Source organism: Sphaeramia orbicularis, chromosome 15, assembly GCF_902148855.1.
Source record: "Sphaeramia orbicularis chromosome 15, fSphaOr1.1, whole genome shotgun sequence".
Taxonomy (NCBI): domain Eukaryota; kingdom Metazoa; phylum Chordata; class Actinopteri; order Kurtiformes; family Apogonidae; genus Sphaeramia; species Sphaeramia orbicularis.
This window is the reverse complement of record NC_043971.1, coordinates 5343041-5367997: the sequence shown is the minus strand read 5'-3', so window position 1 is coordinate 5367997 and position 24957 is coordinate 5343041. Positions and strand designations below refer to the sequence as shown.

Here is a 24957-nt window from a genome sequence, read left to right as displayed (position 1 = left end):
ACACTAAAGCCCCGTTCACATGAAAGTAGATTAACCTGTAGACCTACAATCTGAATATTATAATAAGTGTTTTGCATGTTTTATACAGAATCGTGCAGTGTCACTGTATCCAAAATATCATAACATACATTAAATTGCAGCATTTTGACATTGTGTAATCACACAGGACAACACTGCAATTTGATTAAGTAGGCAGATCTAATATGAGGACAGATAATACGCTTTTAAACAGATTAAGGAGCTGCAACTGGGCCAAAAATACAGGCTCAGAATAACAAAATAACCCAGTGCTTATACCAGGAATTGAAACAAGAACTCACTCTATGCACTTTATTGACAGATTCTATAAAATAATAAAGTTTGGCTATCAGAGCTGAGAAACAGATAAAAATGGGATGGTATTTGTTACAGATGCAACTAAAAATTTCCATCATAAATCAAACAGATCTCAGTCCCTAAATTAAATCATCATTTCGATATTTCATTAAAGGGCTCATATTTATCTAAACCCACTTTTATTTGTCTGTGGTTCATTTATTTGTGTATTTGGACCCTAATAGTTCATACAGTTTGAATTTGAACCCTCCAGGTGCTGCAAAACTATCTTTATATTCATTTTGGCAAAAATCAAGTAGATTTCTACAACCTGTTTTAATTCCAGCTTAATTTGTTGCTTCTATAACTAGTTACAACATTTGCACATATGAGGTCCAGACTTCTGATGAACATTTCTGCAGTTCGACATAATTGTTTGTCAGCAGCAGCAGCGGTTGTAGTCCAGACTGAAAATATGTCCAAACTTGGAGCCCATTACCTAAAATGTTCATTTGTTGGTTGGACAGGACAGAGCAGCACAGCCAACAACCTGGAGGGGGCGGGGTCTGAAGTGACTCATGTGCATTTAAAGGGCCAGCGCTCCAAACCACCTTTCTGGTGTCATTATTCAGAAATAGGGTTGAAGATGGACCTGTGGAGTTGAATTAATGAAGAATTCAGACCCAAGCAGAGCATTTACAGTTTATGGAGACCACAGGGAAATGTTGGAAAATGAAGAATTCCATTTTTAAAAAAAACAAAATGTCACTCCTTTAAAGAACGCATTAGTTATGAGCACTGAAGTGAACATTTGGTCCGACAGCTTGTTCACAGGGATCTCGCAGCGAGAAACGTCCTCGTAGCCGAAGGAAGAAAGATGAAGATCTCAGACTTTGGCCTCTCCAGAGACGTGTACGAAGAAGATTCATACGTAAAGAGAAGCAAGGTAAAGAAAACACAGAGCAGTAAAGGGTGTTGTATTTCTTAGAATCTTTTAGAGAAAACTAACTGGTTTCTTATTGTTTTCCAGGGTCGTATTCCTGTTAAATGGATGGCAATCGAGTCGTTATTCGATCACATTTACACGACACAAAGCGACGTGTGAGTACAGTTAACATTCAGAGTCTGTTCAGTGTTTGTCGAAGATAATGAAGACGGATGTGAACCAAGGTTATCATCGTTAACGAAAACTGACGAAATGATGAAAATTAGAATTGAAAAAAATGTTTTAATTAACTGAAATAAATAAAAACTAGAATTAAAATAAAAAACGATAACTAACTGAAACTGTATTGTGTACTTACAGAACCAACTAAAACGGATAAAAATTGTGGATAAAATTCCCTTCGTTTTCATTTTTGTCAATATCGGATTGATATGAAATCGATTTATTTCGCTCAAACAATTTTAGCTGGTGACACCATACGACACTTCACGGTCCATCAGTTGTCGTTTAGTCATCTTCTTGTCCCCATTTTACCTGGAAAACGGAGACTAAAGTTTGGAGAAAGCAGCAGAGTCCTGTACAGGATTTATGTGAATACAACGACGAAGAAGAGAAAAGATATGACAAAACTGAAACTAAACTAAAACTAAGCATTTCTAAAAAAACAAAAACTAATAAAAACCAGCAAACCTGCTCTAAAAAGGAACTAAAACTAACTTAATTAGAGAAAAAAAGTAAAAACTAAATAAAACTAAACAACAATGAAAAATCCAAAACTATTATAACTTTGATGTGAACTGACAGACCAGATGGGACAGATGTTCACAAACCTTCCACTTGAAAGAATTACATTGATATTGAAATTGAAAAAGCAGGAGTTGGAGAATATATGGAGTCCTGTCATTGATTATGTTGAAAATTTAAAGAAGAAGGTGGTGAATGATATGTGCAGTCCACGTAGTTTCCATCCTTGGTTTAGTTAAAATAACTTACAGTATATAAATAATTTGGAAATTTTGTTTTCATTGTCTACAAATAACTCCGATGTGTGGGTTACCTAATTTAAATAGAAGAGTGTTGTTGTTGTTTGCTTGATTTTGTTTGTGGTTGTTATGACTGTCATTAACCCTGTTTACATGACCATAAAAATCAGGTAACGAGGAGTAATCAGATAATTGTAATAATCAGATCTGACGTGTTTACATGCACTTAAGTCAAGGCAAGTTTATTTGTATAGCACTATTCACACACAGGGTAACTCAAAGTGCTTTACAAAGGCATAAAAAAATTACAGAAGGAAAAGAAAAGCAAGATGTCAAAATTACATTAAAATCAAAAGAGAGAAAAAAAGACATCAAATCATCAGAGATCTAACATAATTTTAAAATGCAGTCAGATAATAATTATATTAAAATCATACATTAAGATTAAAATAGAGTAAAGCAAGACATTAAAATCAAAAAAGTGCATTTAAAAGACAAGAGTGAAAAGCGTTTACTCATAAGCACATGAAAGAGGAAGGTTTTTAACCTGGTTTTAAAAATGTTCACATTTGTTCACACTTAAGAAATACGATAATAAAAACCCTTGTTTCGATGTTTCAGTCTATTATTGGATTTCTTTTGAAGTTTGTACATATGTAGAATCAAACTTCCTGTTATTGTCCTCCACTCACTTTTTTTTTTTTTTTTTTACACGAGTGCAGATGTTTACGAATGAAATAGATCAGATTAACAGGTAGACATCGGAGTATTAGGGAGATATCCAGGTGTGTAATCTGATTTCTTGTAATCAGATTACTGCTATCTGATGAAGCATCATATTATACTGTTTACATGATCACTTGAATAATCTGATAACTCCAGAAATCAGATAGTGATTGGAGTTTTAGTGTGCATGTAAACCGTCTGATCTGTTATATTTTACTTTTTAAAAATCCAAATAAAAATACTGTGGGGAAAAAATAAGATACTGATGTGAGTTTTTGTTTCGCAGGTGGTCGTTTGGTGTGCTGCTCTGGGAAATAGTGACGTTAGGTGGAAATCCGTACCCGGGCATCGCCCCTGAACGCCTCTTTAACCTCCTCAAAACTGGATACAGGATGGAGAGACCAGAGAACTGCTCAGAGGAAATGTGAGCCTTTACAGTACGGAGGGTTTAGAACGGCCCTGCATCACCTTTAGACAGCCTGTCATGGAAAAGAACCCTCTGGGGGAAGGAAATGCTGCTTCATTCAGCCTCTGTAAAAACTTTTTCCTCTGCAGGTATAACCTCATGCTTCGATGCTGGAAACAAGAACCAGACAAGAGGCCGACGTTCTCAGACATCAGCAAAGAACTGGAAAAGATGATGGTGAAAAGTCGGGTATGGTGAAGCTTTGCAGTACATTATAATAACTTATTCATATTCTTCCACAAGAAAGACGTGAGGGGAAGCCATTAATCACACTGTTTCCATGCATTACTGGCAGAGATGGAAGCAGGATTCAGACCATTTACTGAAGCATAAGTACTGATACACACACTGTGAAAATACTACACTACAAATACAAGCCCTGCATCTGAAACCAGACTTAAACAAAACTACGTAAATATCGTCACGTAAATGTCGATAAAGTAGAAAAGTCAAAGCAGTGACATGGCCCTGTGAGTGTTTTATGGTTTTAGGTTCATTTTACTGCTTTATATGTTGAAGGTTGAGCTCATTAAACTAATTTACATCCTATTATGTAACTGAAAAGTCCAAAATGAGCAATGTTTGACTTTATTAGAAACATCTATTCAACTGAAACGTCAAAGTGATGAATACGTACGTTAAAAAATCTGGATCACTAACATCTGTGTCATATTGAGTCATATTTATTTAGTCATATTTGGTCATAGGAGCTGTATTTATATTCAGACAACAAAAATATTACATTTGGTCGACTAAAATTTTAGGATATTTAGATTTAATTGACTAAAATATTATAATATTCATATTCAGCCAACCAAAACATTGTGTTTATGGAACTAAATCTTGGAATATACATATTTAGTCAACTTAAATCATTGGATATTTGTATTTATTCAACTAAATATTGCATGTAGTTCGTTCAAATCTTTTATATTAGTGGGTAAAGTTTTAGGATATTTATATTTGAGCAACAAAAATCTCTGGATATTTATGCTTACTCATCTAAAATGTAAAATATTTATTTTTAGTACACTAAAATCATACAGTGTTGACTAAAATCTTAGGACGCTTATGTTTAATTGACTAATATATCAGAATATTCATATTCAGTCAACCCAAATCTTGCGTTTTTGCTAATAAAATCTTAAAATGATCATATTTAGTTACTAAAATTGTACAATATTTCTACTTAGTCAACTAAAATCTGAGGATATTTATATTTAGTCTCCTAAAATTATCCATCATTAAATAAAATTTGAGGATGTTTATGTTTGGTTAGCTAAATATTGTGTTAGGGCAATTAAAAAATGTTTGCATATTTATATTTAGTCATAAATGTTAGGATATTTGCAGTATATTTAGACACCTAAAATTTCATGATATCTCCATTAAGTTAACTAAATTTTTAGATTTATTTGCCTAAAAGTTTTAAATATTGGCTAAAATCTTACATTTTCACAACTACAAATATTGGTCTTGTGTCTTTTATCAGTCCATGTGTTTCATCCTTTTCTTGTGCCTTATCTGTTCTATGTGTCATTTCTGTGGTACAGTTTATTAGACATGTAATATTCTGTGTTATTTAACCCATAAAGACCCAATACTACGTTTGTGGTAGTTCCCAAATACATTTCACCTTTTTTAAGTGATTTATCACCATTTTTTATAATATTGTCCTCTGTATTTAGCATTTTTTTCTGTGAAAATCACATATTTTCCTATATTTAATTTACTAATCATGTAGATGTTCATTAAAGCTCTGATTAAAGTTGAGTATTATTATATCAGAAACAGAGAACACTGAAGAAAAAGTGATTTTCTTGGCAAATATGTCCTTAACTGAACATAAAACAAGTGTCTCCATCCACTGTCATTGATCCAACTTTATGGACTTTACTGGTGAATCAGTGTTGTAGAAGATGACGATGTTTCCACGGTAACTATGGCGTCTCTGAACGTCCAAATGGGTCATATCTGATGACCATGAAAAGAGACAAACTGCATTTTACAACAATTATTGACATGTATTGATAGGATCAGTGGACAAACAGTTATTAAACATTTTGTATCAGTAGATGCTTTTGGTCGCTGGTGGATGTTTGGGTCTTTATGGGTTAATTCATAGGCAGGTTCATTTGTCTGCGTCTACTCTCCATATGTGAAAAAGTGATGAGCACTTACAACTGAATCCCTTATAAATCACTTCTCAGTCACATTTTCGTCTTGTTTTTATACATACGTAGAGTTTCATCCCAGTTTTTTGGTCATATATTCATTTTTATTTAGGTATAATCTAATTTTCATCAGTGAAATACTTTGTGAAACCATTCAGACGCCTTTACGTTTGCAGTGACTGATCCCTGATCCCTGTTTCTGCTGGTCGACGTGTGCTGTTGGCGCTGATTAGACTCTCATAAACACAGACACATGCTTCGCCGGCGTCACCGTATGATCTGTCACTCTTCCAGAGCACTTTACATACCATAATTAGTGTTTGAGGAGATCCTAAACTGTGGCCTTGGGCGGTGTAATCACAGACCGTACGCTCTGACTCCTGCTGTTGAGCTGAAGACAAGCTAAATATAGAACCTTTAAGTACAAGGGAATGCATCTGTCCCAGAATGCAGCAGGGCAGCTCTTCACTTATCTCCAAAACATGCAGCCGACCGCTCATTTGGCGCATTTAATGAAATGGTTTTGCAACAGAATCCTTTCACTCAAGCATTGTTTAAGTCAAACATACGGCCCGTGGGCCAAAACTGGCCCTCCAAAGGGTCCAAAGGGGCCCACAGGAAGAATTTATGAACTGCAAAAATGACACTGAAGAGATTAAATGTCAATGTCAGGGGTCACATACAGTCCAGTAAAAAAATAATAATAATAAATAACAAAAATAATAACAACCTATAAATAATCTCAACTCCAAACTTTTCTCTATATTTTAAAGTGAAAAAAAAAAAAAATTACTGTATGAAAATGTTTACGTCTACTAACTATCCTTTAAAGACATATGAATGACATGAACTACCTGACATTTCTAAAGAAAAATAAGTGTAATTTTAACAATATTATGCCTCAGTTTATCATTTACACGTGTACACTACAACTTATAAACCACAGCAGATCGACAAATACACAAAACATTTAAAAACAGGCAGAATATTGATAAAATTACACTTATTAGAAACAAACTATTCAACTGACAAGTCAAAGTGATGAATACCTAAGTTAAAAAATCTGGATCAGTAACATCTGTGTCTTATTTAGTCATATTTATTTGGTCATATTTGGTCATATGAGCTGTGTTTATATTTAGACAATGAAATTTTACATTTGGCTGATTAATATTTTAAGATATTTAGGTTTAATGGACTAAAATATTATAATATTCATATTCAGTCTACTAAAACATTGTGTTTATGCTACTAAATCTTGATGTGCATTGTGGGAAAGGGAGCTTTGTGCAGCCGCCTGACACTGGCAGCTGCAGCTCAAACATATGATATTATATGGATGAAACAAACACAATATGGAAACAGCTGAAACACGGAAACGGCTGGAGGAATATGCATAGAGGGAGGGGAGCTCCTGCTGTTTCTGATCGTGTCTGTTCCAGCTGCTGCTGTCAGGGGGCTGCACGAGCCTTTGTTTCCCACAATGCACGTCGTGACAAAATTCCGAAGATGTCCAAGTTCCCTCCTGGCTCTGTTTGTAAACACATGGTTTGTTTCTGGTGGATGGAACTAAGAAACTGTTCACTGTAATGCAAGAGATTCAGGTGAGGAATGACAGACAGACTGACACCAGGGCTGTCAGACTCATTTTGGTTCAGTTCCATATTTAGCCCAATTTGATCGTAAGTGGGCCAGACCGGTAAAATAATGACTTAATAACCCATAAATAATGACAAACCCAAGTTTTTTTTTATTTTGTTTAAGTACGAAAAAACCCCAATTAAATTATGAAAATATTTACATTTTACAAAAATGATGTGAATAACCTGAAAAAACAGGAATATCATTTGAAAAATTAGTGCAATTTTAACAAAATTATGCCTTGACTTATTATTTATACATGTACATTTACACACAGTGTCACATAAACATTTGGTAGCAGGCAGAATAATGTTAAAATTTTGGAGTTTAGAACTAAAATTTGAACAATTTCTACAATATTCTATCTGTTATTATTTACAGATCTCCAGATCACAGTGGATCCATAAATGCACAAAACATTTAGTAACAGGCAGAATATTGTTCAAATTGCACATTTCAGGTTGTTCATCTTTGTTTTATTTATGTATTTATTTGCATTTTACTGTGAAAAATAGTTTTGTAAATGTAAATATTTTCACAGTGTAATCTTATTTTTTTCACTTAATTTTTTCCATATAATTTTTCACAAAGAAATGTGTAGTTGTCATTATTTCTGGGTTATTGTGTTGTTATTTTGACTGGAGATCGCATTGGTCTGTATGTGGAACCTGAACCAAAGGATTGGACAACTTTGACTGTTCAGGTTCCTTTTTGCACTTTCATCATGCGGGCCAGAATGGAACCTTTGGCGGGCCGGTTTTGGCCCCCGGCCGCATGTTTGACACCTGTGACTTACAGATTCGTGATGCTGAGGATTTGACTGAGGTTTGACAGTTGTGATGAAAAATTGGTCATGAAAGTCTCCCGCACCTTTAACGCTGCAGTTGTGGCCATCCCAGTGCATGTGTGCGACCTTTAGCAGCGTTCAGCTCTGCTCGTTAATCAGCCTAATCACCCTTGATCTGCTCTTGTCAGGATTACCTGGACCTGGCGGCGTCCACACCGGCCGACGCCCTCCTGTACGACGACGCGCTCTCTGAAGAGGACACACCTCTAGTGGACTGTAATAACGCCCCTCTCCCTCGAACCCTCCCCTCCACATGGATTGAAAACAAGCTCTATGGTAGAATTTCCCATGCATTTACTAGATTTTAGAAAGCAGGACACACAAGCTCTCTTTTTTGGCAAGTTGTGATTGGCTTTCTGTAGTCCAGTGTGTGTGACTGTGATCTAGGCATGCCTTTTGCTGATTAATGCTGACATATCTCCCATTTCATCGTAAATGAGAGGCTCAGTGAAAAAAAAGATCTTGTGTCTTGACTTTTTGTTTTATTCGGACCTGCTTCTAATGTACATGAACGCCGACCAAAAATACCACGTTTGTAAATATAAAGTTTACCCTCCATTCTAATTTATACCGTCTGGCACCTCACACATTCATATTCATCTGCATTTTATTTGAACATAGTTCATCCTTCATTCCACCACGTCTGCATCGTCATTATTCCATTATTTGTTTGCACTTGAAGCGACAGTGTGTAACATTTGAAACAGGTCCACGCTGAACCAATCACTCATTGTGGTTTCAATTCAGATTGTCTTAAATTTCTAATGTGTATTATCTATTAATCTATAATGAATCCATAATGCTGAACAGAGGAACAGAAAGGCTTTCCAAACACAACTCGTAGCGACAACAACCAAAACTTAACGTTGTATTAAGCTAAACCACCTTCAATCACAAAAACCCTGAACATCAAAGCAATATCTGTCATTTCAAAATAAGAGCATGTTAATTAACATTAGCTAACACAGCAGTAAGGGTTACTTAACACTTAATTAACTGACGCATCCCATAATAATGTGTTAACTAGGGTTTTAGTTTACGCTGTTAAGTATTTATATGCTTTAAAATGTGTTATCAATGTTACTTAATATGGTAATAAGCATTAACTAACACTTAATTTACAGTTAATTAATGTGGCATGTAATCATCTACTTGTTCTCCTTATGACTTAATTTAATTTGTTTACTAAATGTTAGTTAACTGTTAATTAATACATTAATAAGCATTAAGTAACTTTGGTCATTTGTTGACCTTTATTAAGGTAAAATGTTAAGGTCAATAACTCACTTTTTTCATCCTTAGATACATTATTAATTCATCAGAATCAGAATTAGCATAGCCTTTACTGTCATTTGACAGCAATTAACATTATTAATTAACTTAAATAATCATTAGTTGATGCTTACTACTTTATTTTTAAATGGTAATTAATGTAAATAACGTTCACAGTTTTTCTCACAGAAATTATTCATCCTTCACGTAATTTTCACATTAACATAAACACTAAAAATAAATTGCACAGTTAGTTAAGTATTAATTAAAGCAAATATTATACAAATTAGCACCATAGTTAACATGTACAATACACTGCAAGTATACAGTTACTAGAATAATTAGTTAATGTAACTGTTAATAAATAGTTGTAAAATGTTCAACATATTACTTTAGATTGTTTTCAGAATAACACAAACACCATTAGTAATTGACACCTTAGTTAACTGTCAATTAACTGTTAAGTAATTGATGTTATTAATTAGTTAAAACAAGCTTCATTAGTTAATTGTTAATTAACTGTTACTAACATTCATACTGCATAATTAATTAATATATATATATATATTATATATATATATACATATATGATATATATATATATCTATAATATATGATATATATATATATATATGTGTATGTATATATATATATATATATATATATATATATATATCTATATATATATATATATATATAATGTATAAATTATTTACCTTTAGTTACATCTCAGATTAACAGGAACATATAATGTTAATTTACTGTTAGTTAATGATTATTCCTGCTTTAATTAATGCTAATTAGCCTGCTCTTATTGTAGCCTCTTCCACTCCACACATGCTACATAAAGTCGTTATTTTTGAGTCGAATGCGGACTCTGCGTCGCTACAGAGTTTGTTTGGAAGCCTTCCTGTCTGCACGCTGTTTACCTTTCACTGAGTGCAGAAAAATGATATGTTCTCGTTTTTAGGCATGTCATACCCGAACTGGCCTGAGAAGAGCCCGGTACCGCTCAACAGACATGATGCCACTAATCCAGTCTTTACAAGATATGCCAATGATAGTGTTTATGCAAACTGGATGGCTTTGCCTTCACCCCCAAAAGCTGTGGACAAGCTTGATAGCTAAAGACAAGCCAACAATGTAGAAAATCCGATGTCGAATTGGTAGATGTGTATATTTCTATAAGACTGTACATATACGATCTGATGCTAAAGTTGGTTCCCTTTCTTTCTGTTGCCCGGGTATTCACGTTTAAAACTGGGATCTTTTTGCTGTAGAAAGGCTGGATCAACATAGACCATGCTTCATTCAGTATGTTAAATATTACCTCACGGTCATGTTGGCCAAGTTGTATCACTGCATGACTCTTGTACCAGATTGTATGTCAGTGTCAATGTCTTTCAAGTGCCTGTGCCGCTTCTACAATAGCCTCCAATTATTAATGTGCGACTGTGAAGATCTTGTTCCAGCCCAGGAATTAAAGGGACGTCTTTACCATCACCTGCTGGGATTGAATGGACGCAAGGAAAATGTCCTGAAAATGTAAAGTTTCTACTTTAGAGGATTGTGTTGCTCACAATGTCCGAGGACCCGTTTTTGTGTTCCCCACCACCAGATGTTTCAGAACTGTTCTTGCCAAAGAGAAATAACAGACATGTTCAGTGGACGACTTTCTTGCTTTGTTTGCTATATTTTGTTCTTTTTTAGTTATGTTTTGTTTTTTTTTTTACATTGAAATATCAACTAGTGAGTGCTACTCCATTGTACAGACATGGGACTTAATGTAGATTGTGACCATGTCCTGTGTCAGACTACAGTTCACTTTTTGATTCACTGTACTGCGATCTTTGTGTAAAAAGTATGATATGTAAACTAATGTGTGCTATCATTGTTCTGTTATTATTTGATTATGTTCCAGTTAATAAATAAACGTGAAACTATCCATCCATGTCATGATCCTTACCACTGAACTTCACTGTAAACATCTGTGTGTTCAAAGTACAAATGTTTTATTTTTATGATAAATGTATATTTCAGGGTTTTTTTTTCCAAATCATAAGTTTTACTTTTACTCATATACTGGACTTAAGTATCAATTATTTCCTTTTTCTGCAGCTTTATCCTCTTACTCAAACATAAATTGTTACTTTTTACTGAACTAACATTTGTCTGACAGCTTTAGTAACTCTTCACATAGTTTTAATTTTTTTTTCCTTTTCAGTAAAAACCACATATATCCTTAAATGTAATGTTTGTGATAAACCTCTTTAAGTTCAATAAATCCTGTATTCACTGGAAAATGTCACAAAGCCTGTGGAATAGAAAAAGCAAACATCCGACAAACAAAAGCATCGACTGATCTAAACTGTTTAATACCTGTTGATCCACTAATCCTATCAATACATGGAAATAGTTGGTGTAAAATACAGTCTTCATCTTTTCACGGTCATCACATATGACCCATTTGGACATTCAGAGGCTCTGTAGTTACCATGGAAACACTGTCATCTTTTACAGCATTGATTCACCAGTAAAACCCATAGAGTTGGATCAATGACAGTGGTTTTATGTATGATGGTGGCTTTTCATGTACAATTAATAATATATTTTGCTAAAAAAAAAAAAAACTCACTTTTTCTTCACTTCTTTATATAATCTTTGAATTTACCCTGAGCTATTTTGAACATCTACATGATCAGTAAATTCAGTGATGGAAAATACATGATTTTTGCTGAAAAATGCAAAATGCAGAGAAGAATATTATAGTAAACATACTGCTACTACACCTTTAGAGTATAATAATAGTATAAGGTGGAAACACTGGAATTTTTCCTTTTCATTATCAGGGATTTGGACCCTCTGTCTTTTTTCCTCAGTGACTCTTTTGTAAATTTAACAACTAAAAGCCCAGTTAAATATAGTGTGAATACTGACTGATGTGTCTCTGTGGATTCAAACCTGTCTCTGTCGTCGCAGTCGTTTTCACATACTGTTTCACTGCACCACCCTCCACATTACTGCCACCTTTAATGAGAAATAACAAGGGAAATGAATAAATTAATGATTAAAAATAGAGCCTATGGGATCATTTCCTGCTTTCCATCACAGAGAAGACAACAGCTCCAGAGTTAAACATGAAACAGGTGATCAGTCGACTCCAGGCTGTTCACTGTAATTTAATTCACAGCTGTCAGACAGTGATCACAGCAGATAAGACCTTTATTACACGATTATAATGGAGAACACAGAAATAGGAACAAGATACTGAATGGAAATGACTGTCAAATCCAATAACAGTTGAAACCTGTTTTAAACGATCAGGGATCAGGGATTAGAGACTTATTCATGGATCCAATCCTATGAAAATGATCAAACCCACACCTGTTTTAGAGCATCACTTATTTTGTTCTTTCTTATCGTAAACACATGGTCACAAATTAACCCTGTGTGGTGTTCACATTTTTGTTATCAGCCAGTGTTCGTGGATGTGGTGGACCCGCAGCATTTGGGGGTTTTAATCAACACAATAAATCATCACAACAATTTATGTTAAAATACTCAACTAGGTGTTTACATCATCCCAATTACAAGCAACATAAAAAGCATATATGGTTAATATTTGACTTTCTTGCCTTTGCTAGATCACACTATGAATTAAACAGCTACTCGTTTTCGTTTTTAGTTTATACTATATATAATATATCTTATATATATATATATATATAATATATATAGTATATAGTATAATCAGTGTAGGAGCTATTTGTCGGTTAGTTTTTTGTTTTAAAGTTAATTTACCTTTTTTGTTACTAACTTAGTATTTTTTTTTGCTAATTGTTATTTTTTGTTTGTTTAATATTTAGAGTATATTTTTTTTATTTTTAGGGTTATTGTTTTCATTCTTTAATATTTAGCACCTTTTTGTTTTGTGTTTTCTTATTGGTTTACACCGTGGGCACCTGGGTATAAATAGGGAGCACAAAGTCAGACCAGCATGCACCTGGGTGGGCTTATGGTTTTTATACCAGACAGTCAGACAGGATGAACGGGGAGAGGACAGCACAAAAGGCCTTAGTTGTTGTTTGCCTGCAAAATCTTGACGATAAACCACTCAACCACATCATGATATGGACATTGTTTTTTGACTGCGTAAACCACAAACCATGGTGCATGTAGGGTTATTTGAGTTATGTTTAAAATATTAAGTTCAGTCACCTTTAAGTTGATTTAATTTTGATGACAAATAGCCGCTACAATCAGGATTTGAGGGGAAGAAATTCATTTAAAAAATTAATTACTCATCATTTGTTTTTTAATACAAAAAAAAAAAAAAAATTAAAACACCATACGAGGGTTATCTAGCTCAACTCATATGTTGACACAATAATAATAATAATAATAATAATAATCATAATAATAATAAATAATAATAATAATAATAATAATAATAACACTGAGCGTCAACGTGCTTGATGACGCAGTGCCGTTGCTCGGCTCCCATGGGCTGTGGCTGACCGGAAGTAGACTACAGCCCACTCTTTTCTCTTTGCTCCGTGGCATTTTGTGTCTCAGCTGCCTCCCGCCACCGGTTTCACCAGAACCTCCGCTGCAAACACCCCAGGGACAGAGAACCCACCGCGTTACGTGAGTAGCAACATGTCCGTTAAAGTAGCTGCTGCTGTAAGTTACCAACACGTAATGAATAAGATTAAATCGGACTGAAGCGGCGAACGATGCTAAGCTAACTGACGACCGGAGCTCATTTCCGGTGTCATCTTAGGAATAAGAGTCACAATCTGTTACAACACAGGTTTTTACACAACGAAAACCGTGTTAGACAAAAATGTAGCTACAATATACAAGTATAGTCCATATTTGACACTATAACTCGAATATATGAGTACAGTCATTGATGAATAGTAACAGATCCAAATGTATTCATGAAATTAAGTATGTTTACTTCAAATGTACAGTAATGGAGAGTAGGAGATGTTTTGCTGCCATCTCCACAAAATGTGTGTCATATTTTAAATTCCACTTTGAGTACAAGTAGACAGGATTTGTGCACACATGCAACGTGGACTGTGGACTTCTGGGGTCCAAATGTTTGCACTTCAGTCCAGGTCTCGCCTGTTTTCAGCATTTGTTTGGCACAGTACTGTAAGTCATAAAAATCAGAGAAACAGGAGTTTTCCCCAAAGTTTTAAGTCAACCGCTGCTGCTCATAAGTGTTTTTGCAAAGCACCAAAGCTGGAGGAGAATGGCAAGTCCTTGGCAAGTGTTTGTCATGTTTGGACTAGGAGGAAGCGTTTAAGACCACAAATAGTCATCTGGTTTCCTCAACTTTGACTGGGTACCGAAAAGAAGGAAATAATAATTTGACATTTATTTCCTGGCTTGAAGTTTGAGATAATAAACTTTTGTCTTGCGTTACAAAATTCAACAGATGATGCTAAGGGAGTCAAATTTATGCAGAGATTTTAGTTTAGTATAAATATCAGGTCTAATAAAGGCTGTTTTATTTCTGTAGGTTTGGGTTTTTATTCTTTCTTTTGGAAAAGTCACCTCAGACACGTCATACAAAACCAAGAACTTCCTGTTCAATGTTGTAGCTTTTTCTAATATGAACGAAATAAGCCGCTGTTGTTGGTTAGTGGTTCCTCTTTTTTAATCGGCTATAAAAACCTCATGGTGTTACTAACAGAATGGATTCTAGCTGAATAATTGTTACTTGTAATCATAATTGTATATCTGAGTTATGATTCCCTAAGTTGCCCTCAATTATACATTTAGATTTATTCATTACAAGATTAAAAGTAAAGTCACTGATTTCTTGATGCTTTTGGCAGCAGTTGAAACCTTGTAGCTTTGTACAGTGAGCATAAGAAAGGAAGTATTAAAATGCAGATATAATTCTCCCACTACTACTTCTTCTTTAGAGCAGTCGTCTGTTCTCAAGTCTGTATTTTAGATCCCATCTGCTTTTAATTAAACCTGACCAGAGACTGATTTACACCTGGGAAGACAGGTGAAGGCGAGGAGATAGAACTTTGTTGCTGTGTGTGAGATGTAGCCAAGAATGTGACCTTTAAAAACATTCTGTGTGAATTGTGGAGGCAGGTTGAAGTGGTGTTAATGTCTGCAATAAGGTTGAAAACTGAGAATTTACTGCAACTGAAAAGTCTGATATAGGAAGAAAAACAACCTTAAACTTCTTACAACCTGAGTTTCTCATTAATTTTTGTTGGACCAACTTTAGCTTTGATTACAGCATGCATTCAATGAGATTATGCAACATCACAACATTTATTTCTATCGTTTTATGATCAGATAGAGTTATGAACCTAGACCAGACCAACTGAATCAGCCCCAGATCATATGCTGCCCCCACAGGCTTGTACAGTAGACACTAGGCATGATGGGTAATCACTTCTTCCACCTCTTTGTACCACTTTGGAACAGGGTCAGTCTGGACTCATGGGATCACATGACCTTATTCCATTGAAAAACAGTCAAATTTTTGTAAAAACAGATGATTGTTTAAGAAATGAGAAGCTCCTCACTGTCAGTGAAAGCGTTAAAGAACTGAAACATATTCGTCTCTGCATCTGAACTATTTGCTTATTTTCTTACTCTTTTTTTTTTTTTTTTCTTTCACCAGGTTTGGATTTAATCAGGGCACAATTTGGTGAAAAAGTCATTGCAATTATTATGTTTATTTCTACTTGCTTGTTTGTAGGTGAAATTTCACAGATTACTGATCTTGTTTGTTCTGTATTTTCTAACAACTCAAATGTACTTAAACTATTATTTAAAAAAAGTAGTGACTAGAAACACACTGAGTTTACAGCCTTTTTGTGATTATATCATTGTACAAGTTGTCATGATTCCAATTTAATTTAGTGTCCAGCTCTAATAAAAAAAACAAACAAAACAAAAACAGTTGAATAATTTGCCACTGATGTCCTGCTTTTTCTTTGTTTTCTGTCTGAAGTACATTAATATCACTGCCTTGGAATATTTGCAACTAATGTCTGGGTTAACATTTGTGTTAGTCATCGACAGACCAACAGGTGAAAAATTTGTTATAATATGCATAATATTCTGTATTATAGTAGTTAAAACATAACCTACATAACACCTAAGTACAACACTTGAATAATCAGAATCAGCTTTACTTTCAGGGGTAGGTTTTCACAATAATAAGAGTTGTCCTGATTCTTTGATGCAAACAATGAGTAGTGGAAAATAGAACCAATAACTAACAGCCTAAAAAGTAAAATGATTAGAAATGTGGAATTAGAAGTAAAAAAAAAAAAAAAAAAAATTATTTTAAGTATTTTAGATGAGTTGAGGATGTGAATGCAAAGACGAATAAACATAAGACTGTTGACAAAAGAGAATGTGGGAGGATGTAAAGAAAATGGGAAGGTTTTGAAAGATTTTAATGTTTTATGCAAATATGAGCATATGCAAAAGCACGGACTGGGTGCAGCAGAGTGTATATGTTACACAGATACAGAGGAAAACAGCTGGAGGGAAAACATGCCAGATTAACAACAGTGTTCTTGATTCTGAAAATGTTTTACGATGAAATGAGATGTTTGGTGACTTCATAAATGCCTTTTGTGGTTCTTTAAACTTTACCAAATATCTGAGGACTGGTTTTGAATTATGTGTTAACAAAACAAACCCCTGTATTTATGTGCCGACAAGATCAAAGCAGTAAAAAAAGACTGTTATTGTGGTTTCAGATGTATTTTTTTATATTATGCAATGTGTTTTGTGTATTTTTTGCAACAAGATTGAGTAATTTCCTTTCTTGACGCTTGTTCTGATGCTTTTGTTTGAAGGGCTCTCACTTTGACAGGAAGTGAACCATTATCTTGTGTGTGTTTTTTGTTGTGTAGCCGTGCTGTGCTAGCCTCGGTCCTCCAGGTGCAGCTCATTTGTTCTGCACACCTGAAACCATTAACACATTAAGCCCTCGTAAAATGAAGTGTTTAATATTATTACAAATGTAGGACTGTGTGAGTGAAACTTTTATCTGACAGTTGGTGAAGTGCTGAGCTTTTGTTTGTGCTCACATAATGTTGTAAATAAAGTCCTGTGATATGAAATGGGCCTGTTCAGCTGATCATCTGCTGACCAAGGCTTCAGTGATCATATGTTATGAAAAGGGTTATTATGAGCATACATGTGCAGCCTGTTTATTTGGATACCACAAGAAAAATGTAAACAGCAATAATATGAAACAATTCAGGAAAGATGTAAAGATTGTAGAAGCTTTATGGCATCATCGGGACTGAGAAAGAATAAAGACAGCCCAACAACTCTGGTTAATATAGCACAAGTTACAGTAAACATGTTCTAAGAGGAAACATGGTTTGTTGAAGTCATTTAGTTCTGCATGTTTTTAATATGCACATATTTCCTGTATTTCTTGATTAATAAGAGGCTGAAATAACATGTTTGCTCAATGCAAACTCTGCCAAAACACAAAGCTAAAGGTAACCTAAGATGTTTTTGCAGATGTTACGAATCAGTATCGGGGCTTATTTTTATTATAATATCCTGTATTAAACCCTGTGAAATCCACATTGAGATTAAAGTCTTTTTTTTCCAAGAGTGAAACTGGTTAACAGAGCAGCTTAGGCGTGGTTAGAGCGATGAATAAAGACCGAACAAACACCTTTGAAATGATTAATATAATACAGTGAAAAGATCAAGATTAATAATTAAAGACAAGTTCAAACAATGATTGACCAAGAGTGTTATTTTCTTGATCCTTTAATATAAATAAAGTGGAACCATCCCCAGGAATTATTAAATAATATAGACATACAGACAAGGTGTCCGTAGATCCAAAATTAATTTCTTAATACCCATAAAATGGATCATTAGGCCTAATCCTTAATCTGACACAAAGGTTTTTAAAATTCCCACAGACATAATAAGTGCATTTTTGTATCGTCTTTGTAAATCAAACCTCAAACATCAACCTACAGATGCCCTAATTGTAAACTTTGTGTATTTTTGGTGTATTTTAGCCTATTTTTGTGTATTTTTTATGTATTTTAGTGTATTCTTTAGTGAATTTTTGACATGTTGATGTATAATAACAATGAGGCCGCTGTGCTGTTATTTTTCTGAACAGGTCTGAAATTTGACAAAGTCTTCAAAATGGCTTCATCAAACTTTTTTCCAAATTTTTTTGCATTGTGTTTCCTTTTTTTACTCAAGAAGTACTGTTTTTACAAGCGCATCAGACTTTCATTGTGTATTCAATGACAGTAACATGAATCTTGACTCAAACATGCAGATAGCATGTATAGAGCAGAACACAGGGATGGATGTACAGTCGTGGAAAAAATTATTAGACCACCCCTTTTTTTCTGCAATTTTTTGTTCATTTTAATGCATGGTCCAACTAAAGGTACATGTGTTTGGACAAATATAATGATAACAACAAAAATAGCTCATAGTAGTTTAATTTCAGAGCTGATATCTATCCATTTAACATGTTTTCTTGATAAAAACCAAAATCACTTCAGTTCTTATGTCAATATCTCTGGCATTGTACTGACAAAAAACAGTGCTTTAGACATCCCATGTTTTCTTTTCTGTCTGTTTTAGTCACATGACACACACAGGAGTTAGTACTCCATTGCATAACCATTGTTTTTGATGACTTTTGATGGTTTAATAATTTTTTCCACTACTGTAATTTCCACCAAAACTGAATCATTCAGTGCATGACTTACATTTACATTTATGCATTTGGCAAATGCTTTTTTCCAGAGCAACTACAGGGGAAAACAAAAATTAAAAAAAAATAAATAAATAAAAATTAAATTAAAATACAAGAATAGATCATTTTTTAGTACCACATACTGTATATAATATAAACAGCAGCATCTCTCCAGTACCCAGTAGAACATAATCCTTCTACAGAGTTTTACAGCTCGATGATGACCCTGTCGTCCTTTTTTCCAGGTGATCGCTGTATGGATTTCCACCGGACCAAGGTGACAGAGCAACACAGTGATCGTTCAGAGCCTGGGAAACTGTTCCTTCACCATAAAATGCCATGAAAAAAGCTCAGAGATCGATGCGTGACCTTCAGTCTCTGAGATGATTTGTGGAGGCTTAGTTGTGAGTGATGTGAATAAGCTGAGGAGCTCCGAGGGCAAGGGAATGCAGACCTGTCAGCTATAGCTTGTATGGTAGCGCCATGCCCAGGCGGGGGTTGCAGGCTCCAGGGCCGAGTCCGCTGGATTGTTCCTGGGCCTCTTCCTGCTGCTGGTTCTGCTGCTGTTCGCCTACCTGCTGGAGTGCACGCCCCCGGCGGACGTCAGCCTGTCCTGCCCGGTTGGTCCCCGACACGTATGGGAAGGAAGTACTACCAGGCCCTGACTGCAGGAACAGGAGGAGCGCCACCTGAACCGGGCCGCCAGTCTAAACGGCAGATCGGCCCAGCTGAAGCAGGAGCTGCAGGAGATGAGCGAGAAGCTGAAGCTCCTCCAGGACACGAAGGAACTCCCCGGCGGCCGGGCCTGCCGGAGGCTAAAGACCAGGAGCCGGAGACCTGCTGGAGTACCTGCACTCTCAGATCGACAAGGCGAGGGTCAACACGGGGGCGCGGCTCGCCAGCGAGTACGCCCTGGTCCCCTTCGAGAGTTCACCTCGTCCAAGGTCTACCAGCTGGAAATGGGGCTAACGCGGCACCCAGAGGAGAAGCCGGTCCGGAAAGACCGGCAGGGCCGAGGAGGGAGGAGGTCATCGAGGCGGCGCTGGACATCCATCAACAACCCTGACGAGGAGGACGGCGTGGAGGAAGATGTGCCGATGCAGAGGCAGACGTACACTGTGGCGCACTTCACCGAAGGTAAGAAGAACCCTGAACCTGCTCTGAAGAACAGGCCTTATCAGAGGAAACACAAACACACTGAATTATAGTTAATCCATAAAGACCCAAACAGCCCTGTATTAACACGGTGTTCACTGGAAAATGTCCCAAAACCTGTAGAATAGAAGATCTAAACATCCAACAACCAAAACCATCGACTGATCTAAACTGTTTAATACCTGATGATTCATTAATTCTATCACAACATGTAAATAATTGGTGTAAAATACAGTTTGTCATCATTTCATGGTCATCAGATATGACCCATTTGGACGTTCAGAGGCAGTGTAGTTACCGTGGAAACACCATCATCTACAACACTGATTCACCAGTAAAAAACCCATGGAGTTGGATCAGGACAGTGGATGGACACACTGGGTTTATGTTCAGTTAATGAGAGATTTTGTTGTAAAAGTCACATTTTTCCTGTTTGTGATGTTATGACAATCAACTTTAATCTGAGCTTTTATGAACATCTACATGATCAGTGAATTGAATATGGGAGAATACCAAATTTTCATTGAAAAAAAGCAAATATCAAATCAAATCAAAGTAGTTTATATATATAACACTTTACAACAACCTAAAGAAGCCCAAAGTGCTATACATGTAAAAGCATGATTAATTATAAGATAGAAACAGGTTAATCAAGTACATAAATATGTATAAAGCAATAGAACACAACACACAGTAATAAGAGACCACAGATTTAAACCTAATAGTGTCTCAGTGCTAAGGGTTTAAAGCCAGTCTAAAACAGGTGAGTCTTTAACCTGGACTTGAACGGGCAGGTCGGTCAGGAGGCAGCGAGTTCGGCAGTTTTGGTGCAGCCAACAGCAATGAATGATCACCCCATTGTTTATATCAGGACCTGGGGACATCCAAAACCATCTGACAGGACGATCGGAGGGCTCTGCTGGGGCGGTGGAACTGTTCAAATCTCAGATAAATACATAAATATAGAGGATAATATTACAATAAAGGGTTATAAATAACTTTAAGAAAGGTTAAATGGAGAGAAAAATTCATTTGAGAACTACCACAAAAGTAGCTCTGGGTTTTTTATGGGTAATATGTTTAACCCTCAAAGACCAAGACCGACAAGATCATGTTTTTTGTGAAAAAAGAAAATTCCCAGGTGTTCTCAGGTCGTTTCCAGGTACATTTTTATTCTGTTCTTTGTCTTGGTGCAAGTGTGTCTGAAGAATGCAAGTGGCTTCCCTTTCTTGGATAAAACTTTGTGTTCTCGTTTAATTTCTAAACTTTTTGCTATTATGACACATAATTTTAGATGTTTATAGTGTAATACAATGTACATCACTGTGATAAAAAGTGAAAATAATATAATAATCCGGAGTGTATGTATTCCTGTAGATATGGATTTTACCCCTGTGCGCTGGAAAAATTTTAAAATGACCTTTTAAAGTGCTTGAATTTGACCTTGAAAATGTGTTGTGAATCCTGTAGTTGGTTCTCACTGATTTTCTTTATCAAGCTTTGGTTTTTAAGTTTTTCAGATGTTTTAACTTTTCCATCATTTCTTCTCCACAGACAGGGTAATCATCTGCACCCACACACCTAAATATTCCACAATCTGAGGGAAAACTCTGAAAACCAGATGACGCCTAAGGCTCTTTTTCTTTGTATTAGAACTCAGTCTGATTCTTGTGGGTTTCACCTTTTTCTTCATATGTCATTTTTCTCAGGACTGTACCGGACAGAGCGAGACAAAGGGACGCTTTATGAGCTTTTCTTCGCCAAAGAAGATTCCAGCAGCTTCCGCCACGTCACGCTGTTTCGTCCTTTCGGTCCCTTAATGAAAGTCAGGAGCACATCTGTAGAAACATCAGGAATGATTATTAACATCATCGTGCCGCTGGCGGGCAGAGTCGACACTTTTTCACAGTTCATACAAAACTTCAGGTGAGTTCAAATGTTTTAACCCTTTAACCCCTGGCGTGTCTGTGGTGAGCACTCTGAATGTGTGATTATTTTAAATATTCATAAAAATTCTACCTTTTGCTCAATAGGAAACATTTCCAAACACACTGATAGAATAGACCTTGTTCTTTCCATAGACATCTGAGCATGCTCAGTATACCCCCCTGTAAAACACAGAGCATATATAAGAAATAGACAGTTTGGACTTTTTTTACACCGTTGTTTTTTGTTTTTATTATTGTTTGCCGTGTTGTAGTGATGTTCCTTTATTTATTTTTTTTACTGTGTTTTTTAGTGAGTTTTGACCGTGTAGCTGCTTTTTTGGAGTTCAACCAGGTGTCAGAAAGCAGCTGGACTGATTTAGAAAAAGAGCCCAAAACAAAAACAACTGGGTGAAAATTTATTTATTTATTTTTTTTTTTTTTTTTTTTACTGCATTTTGGTCAGTTTTTCTGGCACATTTTTTCATATGATTTTGTAAATATTTATTCATTTTTGTTAATTTAGTTGCTTATTTTGTTTATTTTTCTACATTTTGTTTATTATTTTATTTTTCTTCAATTTTATTGAATTTGTGGCTTACTTTGTTCATGTTATTTATTATTATAAAGGCACATGTCCATCACATACATTAGTTATAGCTGTAGTCATTCAAGAACATATAAAGGGATGGATGGAGAAAGTTTGTTTGTAAATATTTTATCCATTTGTTCATTTAGTTGCTTATGTTGTTTGTTTTCAAAAAAAAAATTCTTCAATTTTGTTCAGTTTGTGGCTTAGTTTCTTCATGTTACTTATTATTTTGTGGGTTTAGTATTGGTTTTTGTTCCTTTTATTGATCACTTTGGCTGTTTTTGTTCATTTTGTAACTGCTGTTTGGAGTTCAACCAGGTGTCAAAAAGCAGCTGGACTGATTTAGAAAAAAAGCCTCAAAACAAAAACTACTGGGCCCAAATTCACATACTTGTTGCTTATTTTATTCTTTTTTTAAACTTCATTTTACGCCATTTTTCCCACATTTTTATGTTATTTATTATTTTGTAAATTTGATACATTTTTTGTCATTTAGTTGCTTATTTTGTTCATTTTTCTACATTTTTTTTCTTCAGTTTTTGGCTTATTTTGTTCATGTTACTTATTTTGTTGGTTTTTTTTCTTTTTTTTTGTACATTTTATTGATCACTTTGGCTGTTTTTGTTCTTTTTGTTACTGGTTTTTGGAGTTCAACCAGGTGCCAAAAAGCAGCTCAACTGATTTAGGAAAAAAAAGAGCCTCAAAACAAAAACTACTGGGCCCAAATTCAAATCCTTGTTGTTGTTCAGTGTGTTCCAGTTCACAGTTCATGTTCAACATCCTAAAAATCTTATTGATGTACATTCTGAGTGCCTTATTTCGTCCAAACCTGTCAAACCTCAGTTCCTCTTTTTGTCTTTTTCTGTGATTCCACCTGTTTTGACTCTAAAACACACAGTAAAACAAAACCACTGAAGAAAAGGAACACAACACATCCTCACAGCCGCTTTAATGAACCTGAAACAGACGATAATTCACAGCAGAAATCACGTGTCGGGTTAAATGGTTATTGAATGCAAATCAGTGAATCCTAAAGTGAATGTACTGTGTTGCTGCTTCAGGGAGGTTTGCATCCAGCAGGACAGACGAGTGTATCTGACCGTGGTTTACTTTGGCCAGGACGGGCTCCAGGAGGTGAAGTCATCTCTGGAAAAACTGCAGAGGTTGGTGTTTCTGAGGAAGCGCTTTGATACGCTTGTGCTAGTTTTGTGGGTGATGTGTCATGGGAATCTGAAGTTGCGGCCTTTCTTCATCTCAGGGAAGAGAGCTTCTCCAATTACACTCTGATCCCAGTGGACGAGGAGTTCTCCAGAGGTCGCGGTCTGGATATCGGCGCCCACGCCTGGAAGAAAGGCGATGTCTTAATGTTCTTCTGTGACGTCGACATACATTTCACCCTAGAGTTCCTCAACACCTGTCGACTCCACGCTGCACCAAGTAGGTTTTCCAAATGCATGTCAGCGTCCAAGCCACTTTTTTTTTTTTTTACTTCTGTCTGCAGAAAAGTGAATCTGAGAACTCTGACATGTGTCTCAAAATGGAAGCTGGTCTCACTCAGACGATGGGGGGGCATGAAATGGAGCAGATGACTCACATTAATGAATATTCGTAATTTGATTTAGTAGATAATTTAGAACATTTACTTTAAGTATAATTTCAAAAAAGTAGAAAAAGCAGGAAAGAAATTATCAATACTACAAAAAAAGATTCTTATCTTATCTCATCTTATCTTTATTCTTGATTTTGCACTTTTTTTAGTTTAGTTTTTGAGCACATAGAATCATCAGGTAACGAAGAAGTAAGTAAAGGAGGTGAAGTAAAAGTAAAGGAGGAGAAAAGAGAGCGATAGAGAGAGACTGGGGGAGAGGGGGAAGGTAGGAGGAGACGCATGGATGCAGCTAATGCACAGATAACTGAACATCTGTGGAACAGTATAATAAACACTATCGTAACTATATGGATAAGTGAGTGATGACGATGAAGGTGGAGAGAGGCAGGACCACAGCAGCAGGTCCAGAGATGATCCTATACATAGAACTATATAGAACTATACAACATGGTCAAACTAAATTTTTCAGTGCTTGAAAAGTGGGAAGAAGTATAACTTATAGCATCCAACCCCCTTTTTACAAACTAATAATTAAATTACTTCCCCTTCCTT

The 24957-nt window shown here is 35.5% G+C and overlaps 1 protein-coding gene and 1 pseudogene across 2 annotated transcripts in view; both read left to right on the top strand.

The window, feature by feature from the left end:
* LOC115434343 (proto-oncogene tyrosine-protein kinase receptor Ret-like) overlaps positions 1 to 10581 on the top strand; it is a 73164-nt gene extending 62583 nt beyond the window's left edge. Inside the window, exons 15-20 of one of the 2 annotated variants that reach the window (XM_030156246.1) lie at positions 1139 to 1261; positions 1346 to 1416; positions 3257 to 3394; positions 3526 to 3625; positions 8227 to 8374; positions 10341 to 10581. In XM_030156246.1, the coding sequence (XP_030012106.1) occupies positions 1139 to 1261; positions 1346 to 1416; positions 3257 to 3394; positions 3526 to 3625; positions 8227 to 8374; positions 10341 to 10498 (738 nt within the window). In that variant the 3' untranslated portion in view covers positions 10499 to 10581. Of the gene's footprint in view, positions 1 to 1138; positions 1262 to 1345; positions 1417 to 3256; positions 3395 to 3525; positions 3626 to 8226; positions 8557 to 10340 lie in introns of those variants that run through there. The other variant, XM_030156247.1, reaches the window with a different exon arrangement.
* Positions 10582 to 19596: 9015 nt separating this feature from the next.
* LOC115434563 (chondroitin sulfate N-acetylgalactosaminyltransferase 2-like) lies at positions 19597 to 24385 on the top strand (annotated as a pseudogene).
* Positions 24386 to 24957: the final 572 nt, after the last annotated feature.